At 38.1% G+C, this 16194-nt stretch overlaps 1 protein-coding gene across 8 annotated transcripts in view; it reads right to left on the reverse strand.

Moving 5' to 3' along the window:
* Positions 1-12033, reverse strand: part of LOC111244122 (microtubule-associated protein RP/EB family member 1-like) — a 25416-nt gene extending 13383 nt beyond the window's left edge. The window contains exons 1-5 of one of the 8 annotated variants that reach the window (XM_022790809.2): positions 11835-12033; positions 3719-4221; positions 2040-2065; positions 934-1045; positions 119-442 (exon numbers count right to left, since the gene is read on the reverse strand). In XM_022790809.2, the coding sequence (XP_022646544.1) occupies positions 119-439 (321 nt within the window). In that variant the 5' untranslated portion in view covers positions 440-442; positions 934-1045; positions 2040-2065; positions 3719-4221; positions 11835-12033. Of the gene's footprint in view, positions 1-118; positions 443-933; positions 1046-2039; positions 2066-2171; positions 2985-3718; positions 4222-11834 lie in introns of those variants that run through there. The other 7 variants (XM_022790810.2, XM_086979472.1, XM_086979473.1 and 4 more) reach the window with 7 other exon arrangements.
* Positions 12034-16194: the final 4161 nt, after the last annotated feature.

A 16194-nucleotide genomic window follows, 5' to 3' on the forward strand; every position in this document is an offset into this window, starting at 1 on the left:
AAAATAAATAACCTGTCATCAAATTATTTGGAAAATATATCAAATATTTACAAAAAACTACTGCATTCCGAAACCGGTGAGCTTGAAAACAACTTTTTATAACCACATGTTAACTTACCTGAAAACGTCCTTTCACAAGGCGGTCAACGGGTATGTTTTTATCCACTCCGACACGTTTAAAAGCAGCCTGAAGAATTTTGAAGTTTTGAATATATTCGTGCTCGAGGTTCGTCTTAAACTTAACTTTCTTAAGTTGAACACAGCCCGCAAAGAGCATATCCATGAACTGACAGTATGCAGCGCCTGAGCATAGCTCCTCAATCTTTGTGTAATGTGTCTTCAGGCAGTCATTAACCCATGCGAGCATGTCATGTCGCGATAGATTCTCTGTGGTGCATGACGTGGCGTAAACATTTACGCACAACGGAGTGTCTGTCATGATCTGCGCAAACCCATAAATATAATCACATATAATTATATTTAAAAAATAACAATAACAAAAACATCCCTGAAGTTTTTATATACACAAGCGATATAATTAAACCGCTTTTCTAAAATGAAGTGTTTTGCTAGGATAAATATTTTGACTTCAAGTAGATATTTAAATATGCTTTTTCATAGTATCTCTCATTCTGTGTCTATTCACCTCATAATCATTTGCCATTGGAAATCTCTTTCCTTAAAAAAATGCAGCTAATGAGGCAGATCACAAGGTCCACATCTTGAACATACTCGCCGTGTTAATGCAAATAAAGGCACTCTTTAATATGTACATATATTGCATACCGATTAGTCTGCTATTTCAGTCACCAGGTGATGCTTGTTGAAGTAGATAAAAGATACAAATACTTTATGCTGAATTACTCATTTATAGCCCTTACATTGTTTAAAACAGACCCAACAAATGGTAAGAAAACGTTCTTCTGCGCTTACTTAAGCCTCATCACTAAACTGCAACAGCACCGTTTATATTAAGCGAATATCTCGAAATTATTGGGCACCAACAGTCAGTTCTTGACTGCTCGGCGATGCACACAGCTTTAGTCTGAAAATATGTATAGTAAGGCAGATTTTAGTAAATCGAAACTTCCCATAACAAGGCGTGTAAAATTAAAGGAACTGATTACGAGTACACGAGAAACGTACATTTACTAAAAAAAGGCAACTTCGTTCTTTATGGACTCGGCCGTCGAAAATAAATGCGTTCAGTACTTGATCACAAATTGATTTTATTTTATGTGACCATTTACAGTAATATTGTGTAAAATAGATAAGTATAGTTACCGTGCAACTCAGAAACTTGTGGAAGGACACAGTAACTAAGCGTTTGCAGTACAGCGCTCGTCCTGCTTGTGCAGAGCGGCCACTTTACTGCTGCATCATTCATTAGGCTTTCGCTCATGTTCTTGTTTGATTCGAATTAATTTGATAATGTATGTACTATTAAATCGTCCATGTAAATTCAACATCTTTATATTTTGAAAATATAATGGAATCCTTATGTAGACCTTACAAACACGACCATTGAAAATTAGACATATATAAACGTCATGTAGGAACGTGCACATCTAAATCATGTTCTAAACTGGATTATTATTATTATAAAATTTGATTTTATATGATTTTAACATATAAATAAATTTGGACGAAGTCAAACAGACTTTGTGGTGAGAACGGAAAGCCAAATACAAACTACATATCTGAGTGAAGCCTATTTTTTTAATTTTCATTGCACATACAGAAATCTCAGTCATAAAAAGTATAAATGGAGGCTACTAGAATACAACGAAGTAGACATTTCAAACCTGTCTAGCTTTTATTTTCTCCGAAATGTTTTACGGAGTTCATATGGATCACGCTTGACGTGTTTGAAAAATTAGTGAATTATATTTAAGATTCATTAATATTTTTTATTGTTATTGTCGTCATTAACTTCTTTGTTTATCTAGTAGATGCCCAAAGCCACAAGCAAACAGTATAAACAAAATACGCCATAATCCTGTTAGGATGAGCTTATTTGAGTCACGAAATCCAGTTACCAAGTCATCTTCACCGATCACAAAGACTGTAAAGAAAAATTTTGTGACACGTTAGCAATTTTAAGGGCGACCCTATAAAGCATTGATATGCAATGCGTGTGAATAAAACAGGACCAACAAACAAGAACTAACCGATTCCTCGTCTGCTCCCATATCTCAGTCGGAGCGCAGATTTCGACGCAGCCGGCTTTGATAACCAATCACTGCACCTTAAGGAGGTAGAAACATCTAGGCACTGCACGGTATGTTACAAGTACACTTCAATTTCGCTTTAAAGAAATTCGGTATTTAGAAGCCATTCTACACGATTTTCATATACATGCATCTGACAAGCGCTGCTGCATGTACTCTGGCACCCTAACCAAGTGTTACAACTTGAATCATTGGTCGTTAACAGAAAATCGGTACTATCGTCCAAAAAGTACTAGATGATGCCAGTGGCGGGACTTTAGTCCCATTTTTTTAAACTAAAGCGTTGCCTTTGGATACACGCAAGTGTCGTATGAGTCTTGAAGGAAAGGACAGCGACCGAAACTATAGCGACAACGAGGAAATAGTCGGGGCAGTGGAGCAAACGCCAAGAAGCGTCAACAACGGGACTGGCTACAAAGCCGGCAATTTGTGCTGTAGCTAAGACTCCTACGGTATTTTTACGTAGAAACTGCGAACTGTGTCATAAACATACAACATGAGCTACGATAGTAGACACGGCAAAAAAGGCAACGTCGGCGCGTAATACGCCCACCGTCTCCGTACCACACTATTCTGAGCTGAACTGATTTCTCCCGTTAGTTGGCCAGCCAGTCAGTGTGCCAAAGTGATTCAATAAGAAGGCGACCGATGGTCAATGACGACAACGTTGTCAGTCAGTGTATGAGATTATTAGATGGGACTTCGATGTACAGAAAAAAGATAGACGTATTAGCAAACAACCGAAACGGACCAAATCGCACGGACGGGCGCATGCCTGTCACATGAAGCAGTGGCAGATTGTTGCTACTGTCGCTATTATCCTTACATTTGCTAATGTTCTTATCTTTGCCATCAATATCTGCAGTTCTTCTCCCCTAGAGTACACCTTCAACAACTATAAACTAGAGTAGCACTCCAGACGATAGTCCATGAACAAAATCCGAAACGGTTGCACTGCGTATCGGATGCTATTCGCTAGTAAAATTACTGCTGAAGCTGAGTTCTATTGCTGTCTGTCATCATACTTTTTACTGCTCAAGGTGTTAGTCCGATAATCTGTGGCTGTTCGGCTTATTATTGGTACTGCTTTATTTGGGCCAGCTTGACCAAACAAACAAGGCTACCACTTGCAGTTATGCCTTTTCCATATACCCTAGATAACTACAATGAAATCACACAAGGGAACATAAAAAATAAAAGTACTTTCTTTACTCTCTATGTTCCTTCTGAAGCCGTCACTGCAGACCCCAACGCTCTAATAGCACCTATGTTACCACATAATTTCACCCATAGATAAGGTAATTGCAGAGGCCGGAAAAGTTAGATGGGGCAATATAAATACTTCGTAATCTATACATAATGCTCGATGAACACTTAGACAATGTGACTTACAACTAGATTACTGTCAGGCTAACAATAATAATAAGAAACTTATGAGTAAAACCTTACACGACAAAACACACACAATTGATAACGGTGTTACTTACGAGGCCAGCCAGAAATTGTGCCCGCACGAATCTGCGGTGGTCTTTGAAAACTCCCTTCGCGAGAAATCCTTCGGCACCTTGCAAATTGACCAATGCTTAGACTCTTGGAAGACTCTACTTAACAGTCAGGCAACTAAGAGATAGCGATAGGAGTGTGACAGAGACTGCAAATTTTGTTGTTGATTTCTCAACCCAACACGCCTTTCGCGTAAAAAACTCGGAACGACCGGCGACTTCACCGCTTGCTTGGTTCACCAGTACAACCCAGAAAACCCAACACACCAGTCCGTCTCTTCTCTCCTGTATTGTTGCGGGACTGCAATTGGCAGTCTGTCGGTGCCGTATCCCGGAGCAACAAGAAGCAGACAACGACTCAAAAGATGGATATAGGCAACTTTAAATCGAAACCACTCACAGCTTACGATCCTTCACATGATCATCACGCACTTACGCTCCCAGAGGACTGGCTGCTATTAGTAATGTCATCGGTTTAGCAGCCTTAACTGAAATACAAACAAAAAAGAAACAACTGTTTCGACAGGCGACCCAGTGGACTCATCGGCGCTACTCTCACAGCGCGCGAACTTTGAATTGCTTTATTTGACAACATCTGTAGTCAAGTAATAATTGGTTAATTTCTTGTCAAGGAAAAAACGGTGAGTGCAAAATACTCAAGTACTCCTGAGGAAATCTCGTATACGGTGAGCGTAGAAAACAACCGTTTTTTTTTTGACGAATTCGTTCTTGGCACTCTTTGTAAAAACAATCGGAGCGAACGCTTGAGGTAAATTTCTTAAAAGTTAGCTACATATTCATTCAAATGAAGCTGTATCGATAATTCAACAGCAAGTTGCGCGTATTAATTTAAGTTAATGGAAACACGATTACAGTATTATTTTTATAACAATAAATATAGAAAGAGAAATTCCAATACATTTTGTTGCCGGCAATAACGTACGTGTACAAATCAATGTTCAGCCCTAACTGCTTGGTTCAAAATTGTTGAATATTTTCTAACTAGTTTATACTAGTGCACGTTGTTGTTGAAATTCGACACTGTTAGGGGAAATCGGTCTGCTAAACGGGCGTTACGAGAGATAAGGCGTACGACGGTACGTCATATCTCTCATAATGAACGACTAGAACGACTGCGTAGGTTATATGCCGCCATTCAATATGCGCAGGCGATGGAAATAGCAGACAATGTCCTGCTGGCTTAGTCAAGCGACGATATAGATTTTATTTACAGTATCATAAATAATATCGGTCCTATACTCAATCAGTAGTCGCTCGCATCTGCCGTATTTTTTACGTAGCTATTAATCTAACCATCAATTCAGTTTATATCTCTAGTTCAACTTCCCCGTCTAACTTGTAGAAGTGACTTGAGAATTTAAGGCTTACTATAACAACAAATTTAATGGAATATACCGTTTCCTTGATATAGAAGTACAAATTTTGTGTCTATGGCTTGATTTAAATCTTTTAATTTTCAAACTATGGTTATTTTTAATTGGCCCGAAAACTAAGCCTGTGCGAAATTAACAAAAATTAACGAAATCATTGTCATTTATTTTACTTTAAAATAAAGCCTGATCTTAAAAGTTCACAAAGTCTCGTGATTTTTAATAAATATACTGTTTTAAAGTTTACGGATCTTATATACGCAAACCGCCAAATCCCAATTAACAACCCAATCTTTCAGTTAAAAGAGGCTTCTACAGTGAATTTTAGTATGCCCCTGGAAAACAATAATTTAGATCGATTAAATTTCGGTTATATAAAAGCAAATAGTTTGAATGTCATCCAAGCATTTTCTTATAAACACAACCTCAATACAGTCCTTTTCTTGAAGATGAAAAACGCGAAAAAACTCTGAATTTATTAGATATTAAGCTAATTTGAACTTTATTCACTATGACAAAAGACTGCCAGCTTATAATGGCTATATCAACTGCCGATCGCCAATCCAGGTAAGCAGTTTTATTTAAAAGCAGCTGCGAGTACTTTCCTGGTACTTTCTGGCTCCGAGCAAAAGTTATGATCATGTAAATGGCTAGGTACGCAAAAATTATTTTATTTGACCCTCGTCGTTGAAACAGTTAATGGCACCATGTTCCTAGGTAAATTCAAATTAACGGGATTCTATAACGGACTTCCTTCATCTGTGGCGAATTTGTGCCTATATAAAGCAAACTAACTAAAGATCTGCGTACATTTAAAATGTACACTATTTACTACAGGTAGTCCCTGAGGTTGCGTGTTATAGCTGACTCGTTTAAGCAATTGGCAAGAATACTTTAGGTCCATCTTCCCGGAATAAATTTAAAGCGCTGAAGCAGTGTATGGTATAAAAGTAAAAAAAAAAAACGCCCAGCTGGTACTTGTGAAGATCTCTCAGCTTCATGGTGGTTTTTTATGTAATAGGTAATGATTTCAGGTCTCTAATAAGGTACACGGACGATCGTGATTTAATGGGTGTTCTACAATTTGGAGCGAGCCCGCGGTCGAGCCCAAAGAAAAACTGCTTAGAGAAGTAGTTCTGGTGACCAAGAAACCGCATAACTGCAATCGTCAATGATTCCTTGAGGAAGCCTTATGACTGCAAAGCACTTCATAGATGGAAGTTTGGTGAGATCATGCTGTATTCCCGTGAAGTCGGCGTAACCTTCTAAACGACATTCTTGCAGACATGTTTGCCGCATGATATCTGTATCAAAATCTATGTGATTTTGTGCATGTGGTCAAAAGTATGTGATTCGGTACAAGATTATATGAATGTGGCCTGTCTCGAAGTAGTAGTTTTGCAATTGTGTCTCCTGTGTGCATTACGTGCAAGAGCATATCAGTATTGGTGAAATATACTTACATTAACTTTCACAGTTAACGAGCCGATAAGATAACGGGATTAACAAACTTGGCAACTAGAGGACATGGTTCGATAGCTGTCGCAATGATATTCATAAATCTGCACACATTAATGCTCCTATGCACGCGTCTGTTTATATTCACCTATATAACCATAAGCACAGATAACATGTGATGATTTCAGGAGAAGCACGTAGATTGCTTAGTAACAACTGCCTGCCACAATATACCTTGTTATAGGCACTGCTCAACGACGGTAGTTTGTCTTTTTCAATGACCAATCGATCGTTTCAACCGACGAAACTTGTTTTCTCCAAGAAATGATTGATTAGCATTTTCAAATTTAGGAAGCTTAATATATCATCCCGACTACATTCTTTTTATTCCATTTAACCTGGCAGTACATTTCATTCAATATTTATTCATATTTTCGTTGACTGTTTGGGCGCCCCTTTAGCCAGACTTCTCAGCCCGCCGACTTTTCGTTTTTTCATATCTCGCAGGATACACATACACACAATTCGTACGTCAGAGCTTACAGCGTAGCATTCCATAGCCATTCACTTTCAGTTGAAAATATGTGTTCTGTCGTAGATAAACGCAACCAAAGTGCACTCAGCCGAATTTCGATTGACGTTTCGATTGAACGTTTCATTGTGGGTAGCCCACAATTAGATAGTTTGACGACTATTTCCAATAAAATTTTAGTTTTCAATGAGATGAACCACACCGGTCCGTTTGTCCACGTTTTCGATGACAACGTGCACTTCCGTAATATTTACGGTCTGGATCTCCGTATGATTCAAGCTTCATTGAGCTACTGATTATAATTTTATTGTTTTTTGACCGCTTCTATGTCATCGACAGCTTCAGTATAGCATAAAACGCCGAGCGCATCCATTACAATCCAGCAGTTAATCCGATAAGTCATCCTACTTTAATCACAGTAGAATAGGCCGACCAACCAGCGCATGCGCAATAGGTTCTTGACAGCAACTCGTTGCAAGATGCTGGGTTCCAGGGTTTCGGCATCAAAATTAGAGTGAAACTGCTCCCAACGCATACCACGTAGAAGAGGGCAACACTTAAAGGCTGATTTTTAGCAATTATTTTACTGTTATCAGCGATCCAACAAAGATAATAAACAAAGCAGGTTCAATATCTACTGTGGATGCAGACCTAAATTAATACATCCACTAGAATAATTCAGGCACAGCTGGCAGTGCAATTATTAAAAGATGATTGTTTCGAGACAAATTATTTGCCAGCACACGCATATATAGATGATCAGGATAACAACAGTCGGCTCAATAAACCTCAGAGATGTCCATGCTCCAGTCGTATCGCGACCTGTCTTTCTTACGTTTTACAGAATAAGAAGGCGCATTCCTCTTAATGTGTCGAAGGAACTGTTTATACAGTCCGTGTTCAATCAAATAGATTGAAATAAACCCAATAAAATAGTTTCAAGTTTCAAAGCTGCGTATCGCGAGATATTTTGAACTTTTTTTTTAATCTATGAAAGCGGCATTAACTATTTCACTTCGACGCCTTGCGTGTCGATAAAAAGACCGGCAAATATTTTCAAACGGCTGACAAGCGATGTGATATGTAAAACTAACAAAAGCTATTTTACCAAACGCACGCGTGATTGCTCGCTGTAATGGGATCTCAGCGAGTCCAGTTTTCAGATTTTGTGCTAATATCTCCTACCATATACAGCCGCCGCATCTCATCATCTTACGCGGCTGTTGTCAGCGTTGAACAACTAAATGGTGGTTGTTTAGGTAACCTTGACTGGTTTAGGTGTTCTCTGATGATGTTTTGTGTTGCCGTATAGAAGGTGCAGAAAAGCGAAAAGGAAAAAATGTCACTGAGGAACATACGATACTGATTAGCAAATTGCTCTGTCATGATAAGTGTACGTAATGCGAAATTGCTGAAATAATATTCTAAAGGAAAGTCTCTTGCTAGCGCCGCGTAAAATCTGTAATACGAACCGGAAGAAGGGTATTATGAGGCGGAAAAGAGATCTTATGTTTATTTACGAACTAAAATGGTTCTTCTCGTATGGTGTTTCTCAGAACAGATTAAAAGACTTTAGAGTCGCTGTAGTGAAAATCCGCCGCCGACTAAAGAAACTAAATTCAAGGGTACGAGACTTGCCAAAAAACCTCAGTTGAATGTTCGAATAAAACGAGTCCGATTTTATTGGATAAACCAAATCAAAAAATAAACCATTGAAAACCACAAAACGTCTAATCTTATTTTGAAATCCTTTAGAAACACACATTATGCACAAAACTGCGTTATGCCAAAAATCAAACATTCATCAAAAGTTATGATGCGGTCTATGACTTCTGTCAAACACTCTGCGATGGTACATTTTGTCCAAGGAGTATTAAAGCATCAAAAATATACAGACACTATCAAGAACAAGATTCCCCTAAGGTACAGGAGTGGTTTCCTGGCGGTGACTACGTTTTCATGCACATTGGGGTGCTTTGTCACTGGTATTGGACTATCCCTAGGCTATTCATTATTAATAATGCTTAGATGTTGCTGTGGTTTGCTAATTCGGCAGACCTCAATATTATAAAGAACGTCTAGAAAATCGTAAAATCTTTTATGACATACAGAAAATAATATATATTCCAGATCTTTACGAGAAAGCACTAATCTGTGGCAACAAGACTTGTTTACTACCGAGATGGTAAAGAAACTGCTGCAGCAGCAAAAAAGCATTGATCCTCTCAACTATATTACATCATTTGTTAACGGTTCGAAGAAATTTTCATATATCTTTATCAACCTGTAAAGTACCAGTGTGAAGCAAAGTAATGTCGCTTCTATAAGCAAAAAACCGTTGGAAAATATCTCTCCTTAGTGTTGTGCAATCGACCTTGAAACTTGGAACAACTGAGTTTATCTGAATCTATTCCATTAAACACGGACTGTATGATAAAAACAGCCGCGCTAAAAATGTACGACAACTGAAAGGCAACGCCTAAAACCAAAACTGCCGAGGCAAAACGAATTGTGAAATTTCAAGTAATTGACACGCATGTCTCGTCTTGAATCTAATTACTATGCCGAACGAAATCTGGAAACCCATTTACTGATAGAGAAAGACAAAGATTAACTCGAGGTAGATGAATGCAAAAACATCTTCAAAGGCCTGAGCAAGTTGCTACACCTAATAGAAATCCATGTTATAGATGGAGCAAAACCCGTGCAACAATGTCTTCGTACCATGCCAGTAACACTAACGGAGGTCATAGAGAATTGTGTCAATGATCTAAAGTGCCAAGGATCCATTCAAAAAGTAATTAATTTGGTGAAAAGGATTTCAACTTCATAGCCGTTCATTAACTTGGATGCAAACTGCGAATCTTTTTATACTCGAATGCATTTAATCAGATCATTCAAAGACCTAAATACCTAACGCCCATGCGCAATGATACCTCGCATCGTCTCACCGAAGCAAAAATGTTGTTAGTACTAGACACTAGGAATGGATTCTGTAAAATGATGCTGAATTTCGGAGTGTCATAGCCATACATCTTTCTAGACTTTTACAGGGCGATACCAATATCATAGAGTTTCCCAAGAAGTAGCTTCGGCCCTGTAAGTATACCAGAGACGTCAGGTTCAGCCTTAGGATGAACTCAAAAAAATAGTTCTAGTTGCGGATGATGTTTTTGTGCGAAAAGAAAAACATGTTGAAAACCATTATTGAACTCCACAGACTTTATTAGAAAGGGCACATAATGTAGCACCCCATAACAACAAATACAAGCTTCGCCTAGAATTGCAGAAGTTAAATTATTTGGTCACGTTATCAGCGAAACGATACTGAAAGCAGATCCTGAGGAAATGAAATCGATGCCAAAAATGTAAAAAAAGTAATAAGGTTTTTCATTTAATCCCAGCCTATCGTTCGACATAAGCACTGCAGATGAAGAGAAGCTAATTATATAGAAACGCAATTAACTTCGGGCTATAATATGTACTACTACAAAACGGTTGATAGAATACGATTGATAGAAATTATGCAGTAATAAAGAAAACTGTCTAGACGTCTTGATAACATGCATATACAAATCATATATCATGAACAAAGCGACAGTGCACACGGATTGCAGATTAGTAAAAAGCGTATATGAAAAACTTGTAGATTCACCTTTTAAACGTATCCAATGCATGCGTCTATACGACATAGCAGTGAAATTTATTCTAGAAAGTCAACTCACTTTGCAATCTGATTAAGTGGACATTCTTTGTTGTTGAACTTTATAAGTGAGCGCGTCTGGAGTTTACATATAAAACCGAATAAACATCGACACTAATAGCAGCGTTTCGGATCAAATAATAGACTTATTAACTCGGACGTATTACACTGTTACGTAATGGATTTGTTAATCAAAGCTATCTACCAAAATTGACTGTTCAATAAAAAAAGTTACGCTAAAAACCCTTTGACGAAGCCCCGATGAACTAATAAATAATGGTCTGGTATACAGGGAAAAAGTAGTAACTGTTCCACCTAATCTCTGATACGATTTTATGCAGCGGGCGCATAAATCATACTCAGCCTATCATAATGCTAGGTGGCGCCGAATCAAGATTACTATTCATTAACCTACGATCAGAAAAGATTCGAAGAATCGAGTCGAACCATGCAATGTTTGTCAAAAGTATAGGGAGTAACATATATAAGGTCTACTTGGTTGCAGCAGATAGCTACGGTGACTTTTTGGAACGATATCAAATGGGGAAACATGGCAAAAGTTTGAACTACCAAAAAAATTAGCCTTCCTTTTTCCAGCTAGATACATACACGCAGACTTAAAGTACACGCTTCGAGAGTTTAAACAGTTTTTTTTAATACTTGACGAGTTACGCATAGAATGGCGATCTGACGGTCCTTCTTAGTTAAAAAAATGTTTGGGCATAATCCTGCCACAATATGTGAAGACAAGCTTAATGCAGCAAATCACAGCCCGATCACCGAAATAGTTACAAGGCGGCTAGAAAACGTAAGGTGGACTTACGACAAAGGCAAAATATAACTCCGGCCTGACCAGTAGGTGCGAACGCAACCGATTTTTCGTATATATAGCTAACAAAATGTTGCTTGACCAGCTGAAACAAGGGACATATAAAATACACGTAGAAAGTGATACAAAGTTTGTACGAAATAGGCGATTTATAATGATCCCTTTTTCGAATGTTATAAATGACATACCTTTTAAGAGTCCTAGAGTCTTAATTTCACAGAACCGAGACACAATTGGCCACTAAACCGAGGTGACTATTGACAGAGTGAACTCGGACATAACCACAAGCCTGTTGGAAACAACAACGGCTTAACAAGTGATAATTTCAACTACACAGAGATCGGAAATCACACGGAATACACAGAAACACGCGGAACATAGCATCACACAACCCCACATATTGTCGCGCACCTGATACGGCACCCTGTTTGGAAACGAACATGGCCCAAACTTGTACCGCTATACCACAAGACTAGCAACAGTCAGCGCTGAGAGACAAAACACAAGTACACTCATTCCGTAATCATCACATATAAAAAGACTGCCGAGTCCTGACTATGACAATCCAGTGAATTTCTTTGTAGCAGATGCTTCACCATAACCCAGCCTAAAGGAACACCTACACATCAGGTATTCACAAAAAGCAATGTACTTCAACACAAACAAGATGCCACCTATGAATGCCAGCGAACTAAAACTGGTTGATAATGACAAACGGAAGGCGCAAAAAGCGGCAAGAAACAAGCAGACACAAATAAACCAATAAAAAAAGACTGCCGCACAAATATCAGCTGTTTATGCAGTTAAATTATGGGCACATTAGTTATAATAATAAAGTAAACGCATATAGTGCTTGAATGAGCATAATAATTAATTAAAAAAATATCATATTACTGAAAAAGCAACATCTCAGCGCGAGAAGAAGTTTTATACAAATGATCATCTTCATTCAATCTTCATTATCGAAAAGTTATTGTTTAACTCACTTATTCGCTCATTATTTTTCTCAGTCCTCTATGCTGTGACATATATATGGACAATTTCCCTTTTTTTGATGCCATCATTGTAGTAAGCTTCCTGGCCTAACTGCTTTTTTCTTTGTCGTAAGCTGCAAATGACTAATGATTTTCGACAACCGCGTATTGCCAAGTCTTTGAGGATAAACCATTTATATTCAAATTGAGTAACTAGAAAAATGAATCGTTTAAGCTAATAATAAGTGCACGCGGTTGGCAAGTAACACACTACTAAATCTTACAATCTGCTAGCTCTTAGCTTTAAATCTGACCTAGACATGTTTATTTGTTTAATTGTATGTGATGCTTTCATCCATACAAATCAAAGCCCTACCGTTGTTAAGTGACTTTGTAACCCTCGAATAATCCCATTACCTACTAGTTTCTGGACTACTAGCCGCAAAAGGTCTCAAAAAAGGAACCATTTAAACGATTTAGTTGGTAATTTAATATTCTCCACTCTGAAACGGCCATTACTTTCTACAACACAAATTAGTTTTTGATCATTTGATTGACTTTTCAAGCTTTCCAGTTCTAAACTCTCAAAAAAAACACTTTCAGAGGAGTCTTCATGCTTGCCTCATGGAAAGCATCGTCAGATTTTTTAAATACCACACGAAACTGGCAATAACGTAGACAGTCTCTTCTGGACGAAAAAAAAAAAGAAGTTCTCAACTTTGGCAACAGTTCGCCTAACACGAAGATGCTGTGTAATTATTGATTTTTGCTCAAAAAGCGGCGCACTGTTTTTCGCCATAATGGTTAACTACGTCACAGATAATTATCTTTCTATCGTAAGTAGTAAAAAAGTTCTGGTCTGGATAAACTGCAACGTTGTAAACGACGTTTCTCAAAACCAATTCAATCATGTATAAGCCTATATGAATCTCGTTCCTATCCGTGGCTAGCGGATGTGCCTTGAAGGAACAGCGAATAAAGACAGTTTGTAAACACTTCTCTTGTAGTCCATTTGGACGTGCTTGAAGGATCTTAAGTTTTAATAGGTACACCCATAAGTATATGTTTCTTGAAGCACATCTTATGATATACTTAATACTTAGAATTGTGTTTTCACTTGTGAGTTCAAAGACAGTAACAAATATTTCAAGCTGTTGCAATATCATTTCACCGACTAGTTCACTTTATTTACCATGAGAAGGAACGTATCGTCTAGAATATAGATATTTGAAAAACTTTAATTGTATGATTATATAAAATTATGAAGTTCTTGAGAAAACTTAGACTGCTTCATTAGTTAAATTATTGTGTAGCAAAGGGCATCTTACATACATAGAAAGCTAATCGTGCCATGCTAAAGAAGCGATGTCATCGCGACGGTACATTTTGAATTCTGTTCCGAATGCAAATGAACTCATTTTAAGCGCAGTACAATCTTGCATGATCGTTTTGTACTGGGCTAGGCTTGCTGCTAATATAGCTTTTCGACATACAGTAAACACGTGACGCGAGTAGACGGATGTTGAAGCAAGATTTTTGAGGTATCAGCAGCTGCCGCTTTTTTTTTACAGCTCCGAGCTGTCGTTGCAACGTGGTCTTGCTCATCCCCAGTTCACAACCTATCTTCCTAATGGAAAAGAGACCTTTACCTACAATAGCCGTAGTTGTTGTCTGAGGCTGCATTCTGTCTCTATTAGTTTTTTTTTTTATCTGTACACACAATTTAGAAATTTTGAGTCGAATAAGTTAACGACGAGAGTGCTCTTAACAAAGCCCAGAGAGAAAGGTGGCCTTGGTCGCTTCTGCACAAGCAATAGCGATAAGAACCAGAAAACCTTGTTTTAAATTATCATATGGTGCGTAGCACCCAGCGTTTAGGTCAGTTTGAAATATGATACATTTAGGAATTTTATGCATATGTAAGCAACATTGTGCAGTCTCAGTGAAATATGTACATGCTCTCTACGGTATAAAAGGTGATGACGATTTATGCTATTAGCCCAGTTAGCCCTAAACATGGTAATGTAAGTAATTTTTATCTTGTTTCGGAAATGTAGCTCAAGGCCCAGCGGAATTGCCATCGTTATTTAGCCTCTCTTTCGTTCCATGGAACTTCGATAAAATGGGCAAAAAAGCTGTTTCATATAGTTCCGCCTTCTAAAATTTAGTTAAAGAAAAAAATTCAGTAACACCAATTACACAAAATAACTTGTGTGCGTCAGAAAAGTCGAAAGCTTGAGAATTAAAATTTTCAATCAATGTTTTCTTGCCGGAAAATGGAGTACGCAATGTAAATCCTGTCTATCGTATTGTCCTAGTTTTCCTTATATATTGTGTGTCAAAAAACTATAGACGTTTCTTTTTAACTAAGTAACTTCAGAGTCACATATCCCTGATAAGAGCTGCGTAGGGTCGGCGTTGGTATCCTTTGAAAGCCGAAATGCAGTAGATGTAAAAGTTATAATGGAGCGTTTTAAATATAACTGAAATTTCCGCAGAAACTTTAGAAACTTTAGTTTTACAGTTTTATTTGGATTCTTCTCGTTGTTGTAGACAAGTAAAGAAAAAAGTTTATGAAATCATTGCCACAGTTGAGGACCAATACGTGAATACCCATGGTGTCGTCCAGATACTACCGTTACCTTACGTCTGAGCCCACTGTCGCCTCTCTATTCTATTTTTGTTCAGGATGACGCTATTCTCATGCCCTCATGTCCTTTTCCAACTAGCGGTAGAAATTGAATACGCCAGGTGGGTTTTTTTGTCAATAAAGGTCTCACAAATTGCACCACACGCAAATATAACTGACCTCGAATCAATTTTGGTTATAAATCGGTAACATGTTATAAATTAAATTCCAATTTTGGCTGATAAAGCTTTTAAACTCCATACGCTGCTTTTATGAAAAGCATCATCGATTGCTATCATTGCTTTCCGGGTTTCGACATCTAGTCACCTCCTTGCTGGCCTTCAACACTCCCAATTTCTGTTCTTGAGACCTTTGCACTGTTGACATACTGTACTTCCACGCAAGGCCTCTTCGTTTAACGTCTTTACCAATATTCGATGTATATACATAGCGCGATGGCTTACCAAAAACTTGACCACTAAGCGTTGATTTTTGAGACCTCTAACATACTTTGTCTTCCCTTCCGAACTCACCTTTCCTGGAGCAAACTTACCCAGTTCCTAGAAAACCGGAGTACTTACCTGCCGAATTTCGTCTCGCGGTTCAAAAGCTATTCAAATTCGAAATCCGCCAGATTTGCTTCTAACAGTATAATACACCGGTATTGTATATTAAACAGTTGTTCCATTTAACTGGGCCACGCTAGCGGCAGGACATCGCAGCCAGTATTTTTTTAGCATATTTTAGCTCCACGTTGTTCTGTGCAGACATCCTTAGCATCTATCTCAATCAGAATTACATCTTCCCAGAGCTCGTAACGGGTTGTACAACTTTTAGATTTTGATGCGACCAGGGCAGCCCTGCAGGAGTCCGGAATAACAGGCCCAAAAACGAGGTCTCTCGTCATCCCAACCTAGATCATGTTATAGGAGTACTAGTAGTGTT

The sequence above is a fragment of the Varroa destructor genome, unplaced genomic scaffold (genome assembly GCF_002443255.2).
Source record: "Varroa destructor unplaced genomic scaffold, Vdes_3.0 BEIS01000002.1, whole genome shotgun sequence".
Classification (NCBI taxonomy): domain Eukaryota; kingdom Metazoa; phylum Arthropoda; class Arachnida; order Mesostigmata; family Varroidae; genus Varroa; species Varroa destructor.